General features: G+C 33.8%; 1 protein-coding gene across 1 annotated transcript; it reads right to left on the bottom strand.

The window, feature by feature from the left end:
- Window positions 1–5,558: 5,558 nt before the first annotated feature.
- On the bottom strand, window positions 5,559–22,567 carry LOC122034551 (ATP-dependent RNA helicase SUV3, mitochondrial-like). Its single transcript, XM_042593846.1, has 18 exons — window positions 22,412–22,567; window positions 19,233–19,350; window positions 18,750–18,871; window positions 18,431–18,621; window positions 17,462–17,602; window positions 16,613–16,735; window positions 15,219–15,296; window positions 13,928–14,096; window positions 12,522–12,634; window positions 11,472–11,552; window positions 9,082–9,147; window positions 8,162–8,226; window positions 8,029–8,074; window positions 7,828–7,944; window positions 7,139–7,230; window positions 6,950–7,054; window positions 5,939–6,205; window positions 5,559–5,827 (listed from the first exon to the last, which is right to left on the bottom strand). The coding sequence occupies exons 1-17, from the start codon at window positions 22,476–22,478 to the stop codon at window positions 6,148–6,150; spliced, it is 1,752 nt and encodes a 583-aa protein (XP_042449780.1). The 5' UTR covers window positions 22,479–22,567; the 3' UTR covers window positions 5,559–5,827; window positions 5,939–6,147.
- Window positions 22,568–23,166: the final 599 nt, after the last annotated feature.

The raw sequence follows: 23,166 nt of genomic DNA, 5'->3' as shown, positions 1-23,166 counted from the left end.
GATTCTTAAAGTCTTTTTTTTTAAAAAAAATAAAAGTAATTTTAAAAGTATAGATACAAAATAATTTTTCAAGATGTTTTCTAGGTAAAGCATTTAAAAAAATTTGCTTAAGTAAATATTTTAGAATTTTTGATAAATGATTGGATCTTCCCCCTAAATAAGATACCGTTATTTAACATAATAAACACATAATAACTGAAGTGGAAAATAAGAAATAACAAGTATAATGTGATAAGTGAAATAAAACATCTAGTCAATGAAGTGAAAGTCACATAACATCTAGTTAGGAAAACATAACAGAATATGAACTACTGAGAGGACGAGGAAGAGCGGTCCAAACCCAAAGATCATAACATGTCTATCAACTCAGTATGACGAGTCTTCTCCTCCTCTCGAAGACTGAAAACGTCCTGTCAAAAACCGGAGACCTCCTGTTGAAGACTCGTCATAAACTCCTCAAGTCTTGTAACTCGGTCGTCTAATATAGGAGGAGTTGGATGTTGGAGCAGGTTGGGCCGGCAAGAGGGGGTGAATTACCTGTTAAAAAATAAAACAAAAACACTTCTCGATCTTTCAACTCAGATTAGTAGCACACTTATAAAAAAAAATTAAATAATTAATAAATTAAAGACATTAAGGAGTTACTTGGTTACAAACTAGGTGATTGTTAATCTAAGACAGAAGAAAGTACTGAAAAGATCTCCTTCATGTAGGTGGAGAAGCTTATTATACTTGTTGAACGCTCAGAAATATGCTAGGAAATGAATACAAGAGTTGTTTAGTTATTCCTAACTCCAACGATCTTTTTATAACTACTGGAAAATTCTATCTGATTCTATCCGAGGCTGAAAGGCGCCTTCTATAGGGTGGAAGACACCTCCAGCGTGGCAATTTTATCCGTGAGAAGATAAAATTTTATCTTCGCCAACAGTCACTGGGAAGGCGCCTTCAATGGCTTGAAGGCGCCTTTGCACTGTTCATGGAAGGCGCCTTCGCACTGTTCATGGAAGGTGCCTTCACACTATTTATCGAAGGCGCCTTCCATAAGGCAGTTCAGCTTCTTTTCTCCTCCGTTGCTCCGATCGTCTGGGTGATTTCGTCCATCAGGAATTGGGCTCACCCGGACCCATCTTCCAACCTTCTCCTCAAGTAAGCTTCCGCTTCGGCTTTTCATCCTTCGGAAATGTCGTACACTTCCTTCTCGTCCACCAGTGTACTCTTTTGCAGTACCTCGTCGCTCGGATGTACTGAGCCCGTCGACTCTCTCCCATGTCATCTTTCTTGCTAGCTGCGTCTTTCGCTCGACTTCTTGTACTCCTAAGTTCTTGCACACTTAGACACAGGGGTTAAACAACAACAGGACCTAACTTGACTTGGTTGATCATATCAAAATTACCATAGGGTACTTGCACTAGAGGTGGAGGCAGACCATAACCTTGAAGGTGCCTTCCATAGGCCAAATTCTATCCCGCGTTCGCTGCTCCTTATCTGTGACAAAGTTTGAATTTTATCCTACAGAAGGCATCTTCCATAACACCGAAGGTGCCTTCCATGAATAGTACGAAGGCACCTTCCATAGCATGGAAGGCGCCTCGAAGTTCACCCGAGGCATTGGTGCTCCTTTTGTCCTACAAAAAATGTTAGTCCAATAACTTGTAAGACAATGTTAGCACAGTAATAATAAAGAGTAGTAATTAGACCTTGTCTCTTCAAGACTACGATCTAGTCAATATCTTAATTTAGGTTTCTGAAATATATCTAAATTGGACCGATGTCTACCGTCCCTTCAAACGGAGACGCTTCCTCACTTAGTCACTCTTCTCCAGTGATTTACCTCTACTTACCAGGTGTAGAGTTACCTTCTGGAATCACACATCCGGACTTCGGGAATCAAATATCTTGACTTACAGGAATCGCACATCCAGTCATCTCCAATCGGGAATCGCACATCCCGACCCTTGCTAGAATCCCACATCTGGACTTCAACTTGTCAGGAATCAAACATCCCGACTTGTCGGAATCACACATCTAATCTTCAATCAATCAGGAATCGAACATCCTGACTGGGGTTAGTCAACCCTATACACTCGATAATAAGGTTAGACTACGAAAACACCTAACTTAACTCACTTGACATTTATCAAAACGTGAGTTGGACCGTTAGTGTAAATTGTACCAATACTGTGATTACTATTTGGTCTTATTATAGTTATAGTAGGTATGACTTCTTTAGTCCTGTAGTAACTAATTTAATGAACCAGATTATTTAAAAGGATATTTAACTCATAAAGTTTCACATGCTGAGTTCAACTAAGGGGGTGTACGGTATATAAGGAATCAAGTATACCTCAAGTTAGAGATTGTAGGATTAAGTTCATATAGATAGACTAAATCTAATTAAGTTTATATATGGATGAACTTAATCTCTATAAGATGGGCTTATATTTGATTAACACATACCACTAATTATCATTAAGGAAACTAAACCCCAATTAAGTAATATAATATTTGATTGCATATAAAAAGAGGTTTAGATTAAATAGATATGGATTTAATATGTAGATCAAATAGCTCAGTTCATTAACATTGATGGATTGTTAATGAGGGATGAGTTGTATGATGGATAATCCCTATAAGTTAGGTCGGATATATAAAGAAAGAGGTGTGGTTCATTTAGAGTATGTTGAATCATTCTCTCTTTCTTTTGATTTTTCTTCCCAATTGAGAGAGAATGACCTTGGGTTGTCGGCTTAATCTTTAGAAAACTTTTGTTACGTTTGCAAGATCTTTGGCAACAAGAAATAATAGTTCTTTGTAATAGATTCAGATCAACTCTTCGCTAACTATTATTTCAATTTTTAATACTATTTTAAAGATAGATGATCGTTAAATTTTATTATACATACATCCTCTCGTTTATTATTAATATATCACAATTCTAATACTTTACATCCTTCCACTGTAACATAATCCCGGGATGAGTAAATTTTAATTAAAGAACACATAAAAAGGATATGTATTTATTGTAATCGATCATGCTCGATAATTTAGAAAAGGACAAAGAGTTTATATTAAAAAATTAATTTTATAACCAATAAATTGAATAACAAGAGATAACGAATATTTTATAAATAAATCGTCTAAATCAATTTATTAAGTGAATAAAAAAATCAATGCGTAAGATTATTTAAATAATGAAAGGTTAATTTAGTATGATTAAATAAAATATTAGCTCTTAAGGTGAGTTCATAAAAATGAATATGAATGTGGAATCATATTGGAATCAATTTTTAAAACTTGATGAAAGAATGAAAAAAATAATCAATTATTTAATTAACTATTGAGAATTAATTAATTAATTAAAAGATCAATTGACTGATTATTTGATTAATTAAAAGATTAATTGATCAAATGATTGTTGAGCGTGCGTGCGGCTGCAAAGAAAATTTTTAAAAAATATATATTGGTCATTTAATTGATTAGTTTTGGGATGACTGGTCTGATCTTATGAAATTTTTTTATCTATCATCGAGATAAATCGGAAAACATTCACGGCAGACGGCCAAGAAGTCCAGCATCCTTTCGTTGCCGTCCCATTTGAAGAAAAAAATTCTGTAAATACGTCATAGCTACCTAGATGATAATTTTAATATCTTATTATTGCATCATAACCCAGGGTAATTAATTAAAATATTAGCTCCTATACCATGTCAGTTCATATAAATGAATATGAATGTGGAATCATTAAGCGATCAAAAAGGTGATTAAGACATTGGAATCAATTTTAAAATTTGTCGAAAGAATGAAAAAAATAATCAATTATTTTAATTAATCATTAGATCTAATTAATTAATTAATTAAAAGATTAATTGATAGCATGATTGCTGCGCGTGCGTGCGGCTGAAAAGAAAATATAAAAAAAACGAATCATTTAATTGATTAATTAGTCTATTAATTAATTAATCATTTAAACCATTTTGCGCGTTAAGAAATCATTAGGAGGTTTATGCTACCAAATAGAATAATCGCTATCCTAATTAGAACAATCAATTTTAATATTTCATCTTTATAATTTTTTTTTTCTTCCGCTCTCTTCTCTCGGGTAGCTTTGATCACTTTGATCCTCTGGTTCGCCACAGGGTGTTGCTCCCCTATGCATGTCGAAATACTCCATGCCCATTATTCGAGCTCTACTAACAGGTTTACTGAATTGAGTTCTTGGAGCAAAGCCCAAACAAGATAAGTGAGAGGGATTTCTAACAAATTAAATTAATAAACTCTCAAAACAATTACTGATTCCGGGAAATCTTAGTAACCAAGAGTTAAACTCCAAGTTAATGATTTTTATTATATGACAATTTTTCTCTGGATGAGATTGCCTCCGTTACTATCTAACTCATAGTTTATAGAATCACAATCCTACGTAAAAATTGATTTAGGATCAAAATCGGATCGATCAGGATCGGATCGTAGAATCATACGATCCTACCAAAAACCCTTAAAATCTTATCATACACTATTAATAATTAGAAAAAATACCTAAAAATCTCATTTACATATAAATAACTAACTAATTTTGTATATATGTGCAATCATGTACACTCAATATCTCAAATTACATTACTACATGTATAAATTTAAATTAACTTGTAATTCAACTATCATTCTCGCATAGTAATAATATTTATATTTTCATATTATAAAATAAAATAATATAAAATTTCTATTAACACAATAATAATAATAACATATTCAATGTCAAAAATATTTTCTTGGTTTATAAGATAATTCAATTTAAAGGTCAACAAAACACCTGATGTATATAACAGAAGCTATTGAATCCTTTGATTAAAATATGAACGTCGGAAATAATATTCTAAAGATTAGTTGATACCATATAATACTAGACAATAGGCATCCAAAAACTCATTATTTTGATTTAAAAAAATGATAGAATATTATTGATAAAAAAAATTAACTCAAAAATAATTAAATATATGTTTAAATAATTTAAAACCCTAATAAGATGAAAAAAAAATAATAATAATAAAAAAAAAATCTTCTAGACATTCGAAAATGATTTAAATGATATTTTTTGGGTTTGAAATAGAGTGATTAAGGATAAAATTTAAAATTTATTAAAGATCTCTGAACAAGCTATGATTTGATATATTATAGGCCTCGTGGTTCAATCCGAATCAAAAATTATGACCTCTCAAATCTTCCATTGATCCTGCTCCGATTCTGTTCCGATCCTGCTGTAAAAACGATTCTACACGATCCTGAATCGATTTTGGATTTCCGAATCGTAGGATCGTACGATCCGGATCACGATTTTGCAAACTATGGTCTAACCATTTCAGTACCAAAAGACAAAGAAATAGCTTTCAGTTTTGTGAATTTGCTTCTCTGTTACTCTCTTAATGGCTTCTTCTATACCTAACGGCCAATGACCGTCCTAACATCAAGATTCACTCGTGCAACTTGACAAAGTTTCATTTATACGACCAGAGGCAGAATTTATGGATGAATCAATAGCAATATAAGCAGAAAAAAAACAGGGTTTCTCCATAAATTGACCATCAACATTTTTCAGGAAATGAATTATGCCGGCCACAATGAGATTAACATACTGATACAAACATATTTGCCCAAATAAATTAAATTTGTGCATGATGTTCACAAAAAAGAGGTATCATTTCCTACATTGATGACTTTGTATTGCACAATAATGGAGATTATGAAAGTCCCTATCCAATTGGCAAATCACATTTTAGTTAAAAGCTTGGTATAGCGCCTGGTTGTTCTCTTGTAACCCTTCTATAATCTGGAGGCAACAAACAGGTCAATAACCATTTTCCAAACGAGGAAATAAGTTATATAACACGAGAAGAAATGTGTAGGAGAGTAAGATCTTTCCAGCAGATATTAAGCATACCTAATTGCATTCAGAACTTTGTTGGATGATTTCCTTGCCACACAGCATAGAGGGGTCAATTTGATAGTTGGAGGGAAAAAATTGATCTGTAGCAACATGATTTGAATGCATCTAGAACTTGATCGGGCTCATCATTGCTGAAGCCCAAGCAAAATGATTTTCGACTGTGGTTAGAACTATAGGAGCCAACATGAGGTAATGAGATAATTTCAATCTTTAGCTGATTCCAACTGAGATTCTGCCTCTAGCCGTGGAAAATACTTGCGCCTGTTAAAACATTGTAATAACAGTTTGAAATATAAATATACATGGTCATTACAACTGAACATGGGGAAACTTGTTATAACTCACATAGTATATGTATCACAGTCAATTAACAGTAGTCTATAACAACATGCCAAAATATTCTTAACAAAGTTCTCTTGGTAAATAAATAATGTACAATTCGGTGGAAGTAGGAATGACTCGAAAGATCTTGCTAAAGCAATAGAAAATTAATGTTTCCGAAGACAGATTAAACAAGACTCATATAAATCGAAAATGTATTGAGCATATGCATGCATGCAGCCTAAGGCTTGAAAGGAACTGACGCTTTCATACTCCACTCAAGCATGGAGAAACCTCCATTAATATGGCAAATAGTTCTCTTTATCCACTAGGTTCCTGTCTAATCTTATGAAGGGAAATTATATGCATCTTTAACCATACATTTAGAAACATTGTTGTCGTGAATTCAGTCCTTGTGCCAGGCTATATAGCAACCTATGTACATGAGGCTTGCCTTAAAATATTAAAGAATGAAATGCCTAAAAGAGAATTACTATGCATCAGAAACCATTTGAAATATAAAAGATGATGAGATGGAAATTAGTATAAAAATCTGGAATATGCAAACTATACGTACGGCTATATAGTAAAACACGTGCAGATATAAGCAACAAGAGCATAAAGATCAATGTAAACTGAATGAGAATGCACAATTCTTCACAAAGACACAAACGATCATCTTACAATATGGACGATTGAGTATCCTTTTGCAGAGAAAGTGATCCCCTTGGAAACTTTCCTCTTAGCATCCTATGAAATCCAAGTCTCTCCAGAAATTCTTCAATTAACCTTAAAGTATCAAACACAGAAAACTCTATCACAACCACAAAGAGACAATTTCATCAAACTTCAATATGCTTGAACAACACTTACAGACTACAAATAGCCTTCTGAGAGGAAGCCAATTCCCGGTCTGGAAATGAATCTTCAATTCGAAAACTCAACCAAACATACAGTTCCAGCACCTAGCATTACAATGGAGTATTTATTTTATTCCAAAGAATATGATTCTGCTGAACGGCAATGCAGAGACTGTTTAATAAATGTTAAGTTGGTTGGCTATCCACTTATTACAAAGCTGAAGGTTAGGAAAGGCCCAATCTATGCTTCATGTTAGTGCATATTGTAATGGGCTTGTCCAAGCTAAGCATGTGAAATGAATAACTTAATTTGGGGCATATCTTTTTATTTACCACTACTAGCAAGTATAGAAATAGCTCTACTATAATGTTCTTCCAGAACACTTCTGCAATTAAAAGGGATAATCTATAGTTCTATATATTAACAATGTCTAGCAAACTATCTCATGTCTTTTTATAGAAGAAACAAACATTTGGTCTTAAAGGATCTACGATTCATGGATTTTGAAATAACTGCTGTATTTAACTATTACTACCTTAGAGTGAAATAAACAAATCAATATTCAAAATATGGAACTACATTATGCTTCATATTCAGTCAGATATTCAAAGCTATTGTGTTGTTAATTAGTTAGCCAATAGATTTACCTCTGTGCGAAAAGGTGTCAGATAACGTCCAATAAAAATATCAATTGCACTAACCTTGTGAACAGATTCAAGTTCCTTCAATGCAGTTTGTGATTTAGGCACCTGCAGTGTTCCAGGTGTAAATATCTCCTTGAGACGCACAACACCCTTTTTTGCATAATTTACAGCAAACTATTTTTTTCCAAGAATATTCCAAATGTCAGTTTTCTGTTATCTAATTAAGGCGGTTTTGAGATAAAGGGGAAGTATCATTACCTGTGTTAAACCCTGGGCTGCAATTTCATCATTCATGTCAGCTGGACTGCAAAAGAAGTATAATCATTAAGAATGATATTAACTATCTGTAAAACATTATGAGCAGTACAGGCACAATTTCTAAAAAGAATACCTGATACAAAATAAATATTTCTCATGTAATCCAAGGGGCAACTTGTCGACAACAGCTGCAACTTTCTGTTGCCAGAAAAATGGTTTCACAGTGTCAAGCAAGTTGACAAAAAAACTCTTAGTAAACTTGAAACTACACGCCTTTGAATGGAATTGCTTAAACTAAGTGCCAGAAAATAATAAAAGAATGGACAGCAGACTAGATGTTTGCATAAAAGGAATTCAGATATGCATTTAAGTTGACTCAAATGTTAAAACTAGATTGATATGACCTGAAAACTAAAAAAAATAGGATGACCTTGGTGCGCACCTAAAGACGACCATAGACAGAATTTAATGACGGAGAAGACCCAAGTAGCTATTTTATTTCTCCAATAAACAGCTGAAATCTAGGGTAATTGATGGCTTGATGGATAGATGAGAAAAAGATGATTTGCTGCTTCCTTGCTCCTCGTAGTGAATGGAAAAGTCTTCAACTCATTCCAATGAAAGAAAATGGAGGGAATCATATTGAAGTAGTTCCATTTTTAGAGCAATGAATCATAGAAATCATTTTTCTTAATGTAGACAGAGAGATATATAGAAACAGAAAAAGGAAAAATAGAAATTGAGAAAAAAAATCTTCTTGTTATTGTTGTGGCTGAATATACTAACAAATTGTTTACATCACAATTCTGGTATCCAGTCTCAAAATTGCGGTAACAACAATTGTAGCAACAAATATGAATTATGCGGTAATCCCTTATTGATTGGAAACAATATAATTTGATCTTGACTACTATTTTTGTTGTCATTAAATTATACTAAGCCAATGGCTCATGGCTCAGTTCCTTTCTATCACCTTTGAAATTCTACATACAGTTCAAATTATGGATGATCCATATGAAAGGAGTTCGCAAAGCTCTCAAAAAGGCTACTTACTAGCATTTCTTCACAATCAGAAATAAAGTAATCAGAAGAGATTTTTGCCTTCTCCAAGAATTGCTCCTGCATTAAATAATGTAGAATTTAAAACCATAATCCATATGATAGACATAGTATCTAATCTTATACTATTTTTTATTTTTTTATTTTTTTTTTTTATACTAGGTATCATCAATCTTATACTAATTTTAGAAACCATGGGAAATGGTATCTCTATAGTATCTTGAAAACTGAAAACAAGGACCTTAGGATGATTCAACAACCAAGCATTTATCTCACTAAGTGGAGTCTTCTTATATGAATCCTCCTACATCATTGAACTCAATCTCCTACTATATCATCATCTATATGAATTTTATCCTTCAAATGATCTAGAAGCTAAAATTTCATTTACTTTTGTAGAAAAACAAGAGTAACCATAACATTCATATATCAAATGATCAAGATATTATTATATAATATTTTTTTTTTGTATCTACATTCATCTCATACCTACACCTCTAGTTGATTCAACTTGTTTGATTATACAGCATTTTACCGAACCAAGTAGATAAGTTTTCAAAATACCCAAATCACGTATCATTGTTTTAAAATTACTAAATCACGTACCCACTTCCCGTTTTACCTTCATCCTCAAATCAATTCAACTGGAATTGATTTCTTTCTGTGTGTTTGAAAAAATTCATCAGCTAGTTTTGGCCAAAACCAGCTAATGGACATAGAGATCTCGAAATGACATGAAACCAATTCCTATGTGTTCGTCTACTTCTCATGATTATAAAAATGCTATCAAACATCAATTTGACCCAATATATTAAGAGCAATGATTTTTTAAATACGAATGTATATAAAAAATTAATTCATGCTCAAAAAATCTCTCAATATATTAGGTCAAGTTGATGTTTGAGAGAATTGATATAATCATAAGAACTAGAAAAACTCATAGGATCTGGTTTCACTTCATCCCGAGCTTTCTAGATCCATCAACTGATCTTGGCTGAATGAACCTACATTGATTTTATTTAGGTTCATTCAACTATAATTTCAAAAAAAAAAATCACTGCTCTCAATATATTGCGTCAAATTGATATTTGATAGTATTTTACAATCAGGAGAACTAGACGAATACATAGAAACTAGTTTCATGTCATTTCAAGGTCTCTAGGTCCATCAATATCAACATAAATTAGTTTTTCGGATACATTCGTTTTCAAAAAATCACTGCTCTCAATATATTGCGTCAAATTGAAGTTTGATAGCATTTTTACAATCAGGAGAACTAGACGAACATATAGGAATTGATTTCATGTCATTCTAAGATCTCTAGGTCCATCAGCCGATTTTGGTCGAAGCCGACTGATGGATTTTTCAAATAGAATGAAATCAATTCAACTAATTTATTTTCCCAGTCGAATTGATTTGAGAATGAGGGTAAAACAGGAAGTGGATACGTGATTTGGTAATTTTGAAACTATAATACGTGATTTGAGTATTTTGAAAACTTATCGACCGGGTTCGGTAAAAAGTTGTTGATTATAACATCTATAAGACATTTTTTAAAATATTAACACCGACTTAACCCATAAATTTACAGAGTACTTATGCCCAGCAGTTCGACCCATAAAGCATAATAGATATTTTAGATATTTTACCAGTCTTATATTTTTTTTCCTTTACCTTAAAGGACGTGGAAGTTTCACAAAACTTTAGAATATTGTCCCGAGGTATTATGATATCCTTAGTATCACAGTTTGTTCTTTATTTAAAAAAAAAATACTTTGATGGTAACAGACCATGAGTAACAAGATTTTTATTGAGTGAAATTAAGTAGAAAGTCATGTAACTACTGATCAAAATTTGACTGGCAAGAATACCATGATCATTATTGTGCTTTGTCCTACAGCCAAAGAATGCATCATGCAGTTGATATAAGACATGAAATCAATTCAGATATTTATGAAGCGCATACACTTCAAACCCAATAAGGTATAGATCCTTAAGAGATCTTATTCTTGTTTGCTGATAATTATCCTCAAAACCTATCTAGATATCTAAATTTATATCTTGAAAGTCATGATTAAATTAAGTTAGCAACTCTCCTTGTTTAAAGAATAACTCAATTTTAGACCACATTTAATAAAGCTAGCACCTGATTCACATACACTAGAATGGAATTCTCATTGAGAACCACTAGAGACAATTGGGGAATACAAAAGCATCATTGGTTGCACCTTGCATTACAATGGTACAAGAATTTCCTAACAAAAAAGATATAGATGTGTTCCTATGATGCCAAAGGCACAAAAAGCTCGATCATAACACAATTCTCCAAACCATTCATAGAAACACATGATGAAAATCCTAAAGAAAACTAGAACTTTACCCACCAATATATCGTGCAATCCAGCATTGGTGTGCAATCGTGAGTATAAAGACAAAAGATCAAATGTTGGGAACAGTCCAGCACGCTGCAGAACAAAAGAAAATATATAGTTAGACAAACAACCATAACTATAATATCACATTCAAAATGACCCAGTGATGATATGTTACTAGTCAAATGAAACAATGAATGCATAAAGATCACATGGAATCAACGTGTTTATAAATCTTTTTACCTTGTGAATAATTTGAAAAGAAATTCACATCTAGTCAATGGTTGCAAATTTGTAAAAACAGAACAGAGTTAGTCATGTACACAAGAATGTATGCTTTTGCAAATCTATGAAGCAATCCTCAAGTTTGGCCCAGAATAGTAGTTAATCTAAACAGTTAAAATTTTTAGCTAGCTCACAAATAAATAGAACACTCAGATACCCACGCAGATCTGCAAGCAAGTTAAAGTGATTGTGATTACGCATACTACAAGGTCAAAACATAGCTTTGTTTTCTTTCCATTCTGACCTATCAGACTGATAAACATTATAAAGTAGTGTTATTTCAAGAAACCATGATAACCTTCAGGCAGATTCATTTCAACCTGGAACCTCTTGTATTCATCCTATGGTCCAAACCAACCAACTGACCTTTCAACCCTTTGTCTAGTTTTATTGTTATTGACACCATTGTACTCATGCTCATGATGCAGCTTAGCATAGAAGAAATACCCACAATAAATGGCCTTATGGTCCTTAATTTTTCAGAGAAACACTAGAAATGTAGACTTACAACCCCTACTTCATAAAAGAATCGGCATCACCAGAATGAAAGAAAACAGTGAGTCCACTATGGCTGATTTTGCAGCTAGTTCAACAAGGAAGACAATTATCAGACTATCAGCTTCTCTGAAAATAAATGATATTAGGAGGAACAGTGATAATATATTTTATGCATGCATATACATTAGGTTCAAAAGCCAAATATTCTTAAAAGCTGATATTGCCCCTTGAACTTTGAGATAAATTTGGCTAATTTGACAAGTATAGCAAATAAATTACCTCAATTAGAGGAGATGAAGATTCCAATGAGGAATGGAGCAAAGGTAGATCTTTAGCATCAACGCAGGTTACTTCACCGGTGGAAAATTTAGATCCATACCTCCCGGCCCTTCCTAAAACAAGATCCTCAATATACTATGAGATGCAGAGGGTAAATTAAATAAAGGAGATGCAATAATGTAATATCAAATAACTCGAAAAATAGGAAACTGAATATTTTTTGGCATATTTGTCCAAGAGAACAATCGATTAGGAAGAGATTTGAAAGCACACAATCTAGCAAATTTCTATGTATATGGTAAGGAGGTCAACTTCAAGAGTGAGTTGTCAAATTCATACATCCAAACCTATTTGAAATTTTGATCACATGGAATTGAATGTATACATTCAAGTAACCTTGCTGGAATATTGGATCACCTGAATGCAGTAGATGCAAGTAAACAAGCTGGAGCCTGTTATATCACACAATTTCTGGATCTTCCAGTTAACTTGAGTAAGACAGTAATTAAAATTCTTAAAGCACATATTTAACAAGACTAGAAGCAAATGCACAATACTTTTAGCATACCATGTTTTTTTTTTACATCAGTCAACTTTAGTGGCATCAACATTAGAATGTGTGCTTCCTTCCTCAAAGTTAAGATATTCATATGACTAGCCATTTTTAGAAGTTCATGTAGATATCTTTGTGAATTCTTGACCAAGCATAAACAGTTTCTACTATGTAGCAGCATTAATGAGACAATTAATTGTCTTTGCCAAGTGTAGGGTTACTAAAAGAAATTTATACCAGCAGTTCATACAAGTCACCTTATTCCAAAATAATCAAGATTCAAGATAATAAAATGTTTATAAGAATTATAGTTAGAATGGCCTGCTGCTGCTGCTGCCATGTTGGAGACCATCAAACTCTCAGAAGCAAGACCACCTCCAAGGTAGGTGTGCAAACTATCCAGATGATGAAGTTTTCCAGAAAATTGAGGACCTAATCAACAATGATATATTCCTCAAAAGCTAAATCCCTTTTTTTGTTTGCCACTTACCAACTTTCTTTCCGATTGTATGTGCCCCTCTAACTCCCTTGATTATAATCTAGCTGACTCTTTGGTTAGATTAAAATGAGATAAAGCATTTCAAGTGAATATATTTTCTTTCATTTACTAAATCTACGAGAAGCTGTAGAAAAAATTAGGATGGTCAAAATATATTGCATAACTTTTTCCTAGCATGGATGGTAGGGTTCCCAATGACTGCTACAAAGTATCTACTTAACTACAGTTCAAAATGATTATTGACCTTCAATCGTTAGTGAGTCACCATTCTTATCTTGATCTATTAGCAAGACAAAAGTATGATCATCATTCTCTCAGAAATAGAAATCAAGAGACCTAGAAACCAAGTGATACCTGCAATCTGCTTGACTTCCGACACTGTGAGATCTCTAGTGCACACACCATCAAACTTTTCGAGCGTTGAAAATATTATTCTAGATATGTTGAGATTGAGGCCCATCCCAATTGCATCACTTGCTACAAGAACATCAAACTCACTGCTCTCATCATTAAACATTTTAGCCTGCAAGATTCAGAATTTCAATTGGCTAATAAACAGGAAAGTGGCCTGCAAGATGTCAACACACTTTTCAGTGAAAATGGTCTATGCCTGCCATAGTTATACTAGAAATGCACAAGACTCCAACATTAATGGTCACCTGAATAAGCAAAAATTACTATAGCTTATGATGTTCACTCTTGAAAATTGATGTCGTTGCCACTTTCAAACACATACGCACAATTTCCTGGTTTACTTGAAGAAAGCAAGTTCTGTTTTATATAGGAAATTTGTGTTGTATCATTTTGTATCAATATAAGATATCAAAGTATCAAACTAGTTAAAATGTTCGGGGAAAACCTATTTGATGTAAAGTAAGTTAATCTTTTTTAGGGAAAAAAATCCAATTTATATAATGAAAAAAACTAGCAGAAATCTTCTATGAATAATTTATTGACTATACGACCTAAAGTGTGTCATGTCCTCATATTTGTGAGGCGTTGTGAATTTCGTTGCTATAACTTGTGTTCCATAGCCTTGCTGTGCTTGTGTTGTTTATATGCATTCTTATGTATAATATTGCCAGTCCTAATTCTACAGATTGTAATTCCTGAATGCTAAAAGACTTTGAATTTTTCCTTTGCATATTAATGTTGCCATGGGATGGGAAACTTAAGTTAAGGTACAAATTTTGTTACAGATACACACTGTAAGAACAAAACAATTTTTTGCTGTTGAGTAAATCATATCATACAGGCCATTATCAAACAGATTGATGTATCAAGTTACTGGTTCCAAATTTCCATCTTGTCATCCACTGATCTGCTCAACTGTGAGCTGAAAGGCAAGTAAGCTAAGTAATGCATCTGCAGTTGCAACTGGCCTTATGAGTTATGAGCAAAGACATGGGGATATGAATCTCTGGTTCATGTTAATAAAATTTGCATAATTCGCTTCCAGTTTCAAATACATAAGGTTATACATTATAAAAAAAGGAAATAAACTAAGAAGGCTAAGTCAACTTCTGATAATACAATAACAAAACAAGTTGGAAAATTAGGTTTGACTTTTGACTATATGCACCATTGAATTCAGTATGGAATACTTTTTACATGAGATTGATCATTAGAGCTAACGAAAGTGCACCTGTTTTGTTCTAGTCGTTGGTGGCAATGAACCATAGACTACTGAGCAAAGATGTTTCCCTCCAGCCTCAACTCTCTTCTGCAGCCCCATAAAAGAAGAAAGTTGAGAGAATGTGATGAGGATAAAATATACAAGTTTATATAGATAGCTGCAAGATATATATCAGACTCTCGTAGAATGAAAGATGAAAAGGGAAATGATAAGCATGCTGCAGAGTGTTCCTCTAGTAGGTCTCTCTACAATAAAGTACAAGTACTAAATAAAACAATAACAGTTCGTCTTCCTATGCTTATGCATCTGAACTATTTAGAAGATGACCTATTAGAGAACGAGTTCCAATAATCCTTGTTGATAAGTGAAATTGCCCTGCATAGTTTAGAAACTCTACCATGTATTGGAGCTTATGTACCAGTTCAACTAGGGATTACCTTGTGTACCCTTATCTATGCCACACTACGCCCCAAAGCATCCCAGGATATTTCACGGAGTGCCCACCTTGGCCAAGACAAGGTGGTAGACTGCCGATACAAAAAGTTATAAGCTTGGCCTTGGTTCCATCAATCACAACAGTTATTTTTCTCGATTTTATATTTCATTGTGCTATAAAAATATGTTACAACATATGATGACCCTCATACGTGTCAATCCAACAATGTGCAAACTACATGAATCAAACTCCAAATTTTACAACTAGGTGGGAAGCAAAAAGTCTACAGAGAGATAATTGAGAGTTACAAATGACATAGTTAACGAGAACCATAAAAGTTTGATGAGTAATAAAAGGAAAGTGTCCTGAAGTGGTTAAAAGAGGTGAAAACATCAAATGTAATAAAGTAGAAAAATAAAAGAATGCACATATTGCAACTCAGATTGAAAAAAGAAGGAAAACTACATGTTGATACGCAATGTGGTGTGACAATTGAAATAAGTTGAAATAGTAATATGTCATTTTCTTGATTGACTGACACAAGCGAATTAGATCCACGAAGTCAACTCTAAATCACTGGAACTCATGGCTTCTTGTTGTAATAATTATTATTTCATATAAAATATGAAATTTGGAACATTTAACATTGGGTCGACTACAGTGGTTGAATACCAAGTGGCATCACAGTACATTATAATTACCAGTTTGAGCATTGAACAATGTATGCCCAAAACCAGGATGTTTCTGTCATAGAATAAAATGGCTGTAAGGATCACTGGATTTTACCCAAGAACTATGGCTTTAGACTTCTGTGATTCAAAGATATTATGAAAGTGTAGAGAATAGATTAAAAGAAAGCATCAAAGTTGCATGTGAGGAAAATTATAAAGCAGTTGACAAATCAAAATAAATGGAATCTAGTTTTTCAAACTTATGAACTTGAAATATGCATAAAGTAAAATCTAACCTTTAGTCGATATATCTCACGTCGTGAAAAAGTTATGACACAATCACCTTTTCTGATGTTAGAGAAAGATCCAAGAGGGACTTTGAGAGGAATTAATGGAGACAATCTCTCATAATGTTGTACCTGAGCACAGATACGTAGAAGAGGTGACACATTAATAAAAAAGGTTGAACAACCTCTAAGAAAATTGCACGTCACAGAAGAGTAAAATGACAGAGGTAAAGAAAATATTATAGTTCGACGAATATCATAAAACAAATTTTTAATGCCAGCTGCATATCTGACGAGAAAATAGAAATGTATATATAGTTTGAGTGGCCAAGTATATTTGATAATTAACAAGCAACTATAACATTGAATATACATACATCTACTAATGTTCCAGAAGAAGAAAACAAAAGTAGCATATCTACTCTACTCAAGTGATCAAGTAGAATGATGACCTTGAAGCAACTGATGCATTTCTCCTCATTTCTAGACTAGAAAACAGGTAAAGTTTAACTATATGGGAGGCCTTTGTCTTCTGCAGGCAAGCATTAATTTGCAACTAGGTGCCCGTTCTCAAACTCCAAAGACAAAATCTTCACTTATAGGGGTACAGTTCAGGCATGTGACCATGCCTAGCACCATTTTAGCAGTAGCCATGCATTAAAATTACGCTTACTCTCTTGAATGATTATTTCATTGAGTCAGATCTTATATGTCATAAAGCATAAATGAGGGAAATGAGTAGGAACTAACTAAAGTCTAAATCATTAATTAGTTTCAAAATATCTTAAAAAAATACATGTAAATAAAAGTAATTAGTTATTAAGTTTAGTGTTCTGTAATAATAAAAACCTTAAGTACCTTAATCACGTCACCAGTCACTTCAAGTATTCTTTTTATAAGAGGAACTGTTGCTGGATCTCCACAGAGATGGACTTCATCAGAAGAAATTCCCAATAGTGCTCGTGTGAATGAAAATCCCCTTGTCCTACATCCCACCATCTACCAAACCAGAATAAGAACAAACATAAATGCAAATATGACATTTAGAGTAACATCACTGTATGTTCATATAATGCAACCAATCAAATCAAACAGCAGGACTGATTAATACTATGACTTTGTTGTCAACCCAATAATGTTGAAGATTCAATAAGGAGAAAATACTAGATGATATAAGTTTTTATACCAGGAAAAACATTTCATCTAAAAAGTAAAATCTTCTTGCATGTTAGCATAAGCCATCAAGAAAGAAGCACCAGAACTGTTAAAGACGATTCAACTAACCACTTATCTCAAAAGGTTTTGCTATAAAGGCAAGCGACAGACTCATTAGCTCTTCAAAAATTGAGGCACAAAAGAACAAGCCAGGATCTCAACTCATAATTTGTGCTTAGATGTCATATAGAAATATGATTGAAGAACCACCTAGCCCTAGAGATTAAGCTATTGACAAGGGATCCACTCTATGGTTTAACAAAAATCATTAACAGAAAATGAGGTTTAACCCAGTGAAATATCTAAAGATTCAATATCCCAAGTGAGACTAAACTATAAATTCTAACATAATGAGCATCTAGGAGAAGGTAACTTTGTTGATATTGTAACAGGAGCTTGTTAGTCTCTTCTTAAAACACCTTCAAAGCGAAGGGATCCTTGAATGCGGCTATATCTTCTCTAATAAGACTAAACTTTCTTGAACTTTGTGTAAGACATCATATTTATTTTTTAAACTTGTGTAGCAAGTTTTGATTTAAAAACACATCATTTTTTTTTTATAGATTCTGATAATCATTAAGTAGTAAGTAATAATAAGATCAAATGTCACACCTGAATTTCATCTATAACCGCACATTGGTAATCACTAGTGATGTCAGCCATTTCAACAGTAAGAGAGCTGTGTCGGGCACCCTCAATCTCCTTCTTTTCTTGCCCAGTTATCAGGTTACAGGGAACATTTGCTTTGTTTAATCTTTGAGCTATCTCCCAAGCCAACAATCTTAGAGGTCCACAATATACACCTTCGACAAATTAAACCTCTTTATATGTGGTTGCATCATGAAAATATACTCAAATAGTTGGAGGTTATAACTTGTTATCGCTGGTGCCCTATGAACAAAAGTCTAAATATTAAAAATTACTAGTGTACCTGAGGAGCTTCTTTCTAAACTCTCTAGGGCAGTATATGTTTTCCCACTGTTTGTTGGTCCAACATGCAAAAAAATATTCCGCTTCTTTCTACGAGCAACAGGGTACCACGTATGAGGATGTCTGCAGCCAAATACAGAATTTGCAATAATCGTTCCTCAGTTGAAAATTTGATAACATAGTAAGTGGCACAGAGACCGAAGACCATATCATTGCAAGGTTGTTTTGTTGAAAAAAAAACTAATTATTGTATCTGATATGACAACAAAAGAAAAGTAATCATGTCAAGTTTTTTCTCTTCTTTATCTCCCTCTTGTATAGCATTTTTATTTGAAACAGGCTCTGTATTTATTTTCAGTCTTGTGTTGAATCAGAATTGAGGGTAAATAAGGACCTGAGGCTTGATTTGAATAAGACAAACAAAAAATTACTTTGAAAATTTACCAATTAAAATAATTGGCATAACTGAATGCTCTGCACTTACGTCAAGTCTGTCAAGTCAAACTTCCCAGAGCTCCGAAAACTGCTCAAATGCCTCAAGCCAGGAAATGAATATAAATAAAAATAGGTGTCCAATTTCTTGACAGATAAAAACCTGCTACCTGCAATGAATAGAATTTATCATGTGAGCTACAAACAAAACGTGAAGTGCTTTTTGTTCTCAAGGAAATAAATATCTTCACTATTTTCTCAAAGACCTGAAATCAAAATCACAAATGTTCTGGTTAAAATTGAAGACCAAGAAAAGAAAGTGAAAACATTAGGATATAGAAAAATTGTATAAAATTAAGATCATAAGCTGGATTGAATTTTAGATTTAAAACTTGTCAATAATGACTATTTATTTGAACTAGATATATCAACAAGTTAACATGCTTTCATTACATAAAAGAAAAATCAATGAAATACACGTATGAGACACCACATGTATGAGATAATTGTAGTTGTTCATTACTAGGACAATTATTATTATTTCCACTGACATTATTCTACCCTCCTTTGACAATGCTTCAGTTGGCAGAGATGTAAGATGCAATTGCCTGCAGAAGCATCACAGGATCTAATTCAATCTTCAGATCTCACCAAATGAAAAATGATGGCTACATCAGAATGCTAGAGCACTACATGGTTGTCACAAAGATCTTTACCAGCTTTACCGATTACACTATCATTCAAAATTAGCATTGTTAACCAAATCCATTTTACTATTACTTCATTTAGCACACCCCAAGCGGTCTCCAATAGTGCTGGCATGTCATGGAACCAACAAAGGCAGGGCACCAGTTTATGCATCAGCTGCTAAATCGGACTCAACTATACCACAAAAGTATCATTTACAAGAAATACACATTGAATTTTTCCAAAATTGTCACTTTAAAAAACTATTTGAGCTATAAACAATTCATAGAGAACCCAATAGATCATAAACAAAGTCATACACCACTAACAACAAAATTAAAAGAGACACAAACAAGAAACTATATAAAAGCCTAATTATATAGACAAAACTAAATAGTAAGATCCCAAAATTCTCAAAAGTAGAAGCAGCATAAAGAAATAATTGAGGAGAATATAATGGCAAGCAGACAAAGATTAATGTGTGGTTAACCCCATAGACTCTCCCATTCTCTAAATAGAGAGTGGTGCAATATATGTAAGACTACCAAAGGTGGCTAACACATCACACAATGGACAACTACTAAAATGGTCTAGAAATCATCCTAATAGACCAAAGCCTTTATCTAAATATAATCATCATTCGCAGAAAAGGCATACAATGCGATATTATGTTATATCTAATGTCCCAATGTCTTAGCCTATGGTAATAGTCTATCAGCATGCATCACATGGTAGAAACTGCATCATATAAATAACAAGAATAAAAATGCATGTATATCAACCTAAATTACCATATACAAATCAGCATGTAAGGATAATAGTAGAGAATAACAAGACATAATTAGCATGCAAGTAAATTCGTAAATAAGCAATGAGATTAACAACGTACAAAACCATCTAGCATGAAGCACATCTCCAACAAAAGCAACCCAAGTGCAAAAGAATAATACAAGTAATACAAGCAAACAATGAAACAAGATAGCATTAGGATTTTCTATAAGAATCAGTATACCAAACTATGACCTATCTCCTCACAGATTGCTCCTAGTCTAAACCAACCTCCCAATTCCACCCCAAAGATACAAACATCAGACTAAACAACTGTATTGCCCTTATCTGCAATACCAAACCACCATGGCACCATCCTTTATTCTCACCACCAGCTTACCAACCAACAACTAAACCACCATTTATTGGCCCAACTAACACAGGCAACCAAATTAAGCCCTCGATGCAACATAACCCTTCTCTAAACTGTTAATTGTCATAAACCGCTTAACTTGGCAACCAATAAATAACATCAAGACTACAAAATCAACCTTGATTGTGAAACATCATCCAAACCAACATCCCTTAATTGTATAGATTGCTTGTCTGTCTTGCTCATGACAACTTGCAATACCAACTCTCGCCAACTCTTCCATCTCCCTTTCTTACAATTTCACATGATTCAAAGGAAAGAGAAGAGAAACATGTTTGAATCACACTACAATTACTCAAAACAATGCTAAATATATTGTTGTAGGTTGGAGAAGAAGCTTCCTCACTGCTATAGAATGCCCTCACTCACTGAGTTGCTGAGGGTGAAAAAAGACAGCAAGGAAACGACGTGTTACAATGTCAACAGAACAAAAATTCCATGCAAGAAACAAGATCTTACATATGGGAGCACAAGCTTTTACCATCATGGACATAAACTCACTACTTCCAGAAGAAGGAAAACAATAGAACTTCCTGCTGTGCAGGAAAAGGGCATGTTGCCAGAATTGAGACGCATGAATACGGACTGCTGCTATCAGGACTATGAAGGGGGAAAGAGGGAGTTACTGTTGTTCCTCTTGTCAGTGGAGAATCGACAGTGGAGGCTGCTGTGCAAGCCAATCCTCAAACAGCTTATCTAGCCTCAAAGTGATCCCAAATTGAATCCAATGACCCCTAAAATAGCACTTGAAGTCTCTGATCCAGCAATAAGAACCAGGCTTGCAATGATGCATCCTTAATTAACTCCTCTAAATCCTAGTCAACTCCTAAATAACCCTCCCAAGCAAACTTCATTAGCACAGGTATTCTCTGGTAAAGTAGCTGTTCCTTTCATTTGTTGTTTATAAAGAAGAACCAAAAAGCGGAAACGGAAAAACAAACAGCTATCCAGTTCCTAACTCCTTGTCTCCAACTTTTTGTAGCCACCACGAACCTCCTACAAACAAAGAAACAACTGTGTTCTAGATTCCATCATGAAGTACAATAAAAATTGTACATTTACATAGTGAACCTTCCGTGCAGAAGAAGTACTCTAGAAATTAGCGATTTCAATCCTTCTCAGGCTACTTATCAAACAGGCATTCACATGAACTAAAAAAGCCAAAATAAAAGAAAACAACAACATTATCATTCCTTCCCTAAAATTGCACAGGCTCCAGTCTCGGTAGCCATACTTCAATCTATGCAGAATCATGAAATCAAGAAAGAACAACAGCGCCAACAGAGACAGCTCAATGTGAATGACGAAGTAGCACAGCGGACCCATAAAATAATAATAATAACCTCTTAATTTGGGCACGGGCGCAGCAGAGTAGAAGAAAAATCTCGAGCGAAAAGGGAAGCGAGACATCTCCGCCCAGTAATTCGTCTGGAATCCGTCCGCGGTCGAGAAGGAATGGCGACGACGAAGAAGAATAGCCAGGAAGTCGGAGCGAGAATTAATCACGACCGTCAATATCATGAAGCAGATCAACTCGATTGACCTAAACAAACACTTACGGGGAGAAATCACTTTTTTCAATTTTTTTTTTTTTATTTTGTTCCCACGAGTGCGAGGCAAACAAGACAGATCGAAATCGAATGTAAATAAATTTTCAAAATATCCTAATTACATATTATAATTTTAAAATTATCAAATAATATATCCACATTTTATTTTATCATCTTCAAATCAATTCGATTGAAAAAAAATTTCAATTTAATTGATTTCTTTTTGTATATTTGAAAAAATTCATCATCAATTAAAATCGACTGATGAAATTAGAAAGCTCGAAATAACATAAAATCAATATTTATGTATTCGTCTAGTTCTTCTAATTATAAAAATACTATTGATCCGGTGGTAAGAGCCCGGGACCCCCTAACGAGGGGTCAACACCACGTGGAGGTCAAATGGCCAAGTAACCCGCCGGAGAAGGGTGAGCCGACCGGACTTGGAAGAAATGGATAAGGCCGATCGGCCGACCAATGGACAGTCGGTAGTAAAAGGCGCCCTGACCGGGTTGGGGTTCCGACGCTCAATGAAACAATGTCTCAGA

Source organism: Zingiber officinale, chromosome 11B (genome assembly GCF_018446385.1).
Source record: "Zingiber officinale cultivar Zhangliang chromosome 11B, Zo_v1.1, whole genome shotgun sequence".
NCBI lineage: Eukaryota > Viridiplantae > Streptophyta > Magnoliopsida > Zingiberales > Zingiberaceae > Zingiber > Zingiber officinale.
Note: the sequence above shows the minus strand (reverse complement) of the source record. Positions and strands in the feature narration are given on the sequence as shown.

What these genes read in the sequence shown, in the direction of transcription:
- LOC122034551 (XM_042593846.1), bottom strand. Translation starts at nt 22,478, where the DNA reads ATGTCTCGCTTCCCTTTTCGCTCGAGATTTTTCTTCTACTCTGCTGCG. An exon ending in GGAAGTCAAGCAGATTGCAG is followed by an intron (nt 12,635 to 13,927) that starts GTATCACTTGGT and finishes ATCTTGTTTTAG; the next exon opens with GAAGGGCCGGGAGGTATGGA. An exon ending in CTGGATTGCACGATATATTG is followed by an intron (nt 9,148 to 11,471) that starts GTGGGTAAAGTT and finishes TATTTAATGCAG; the next exon opens with GAGCAATTCTTGGAGAAGGC.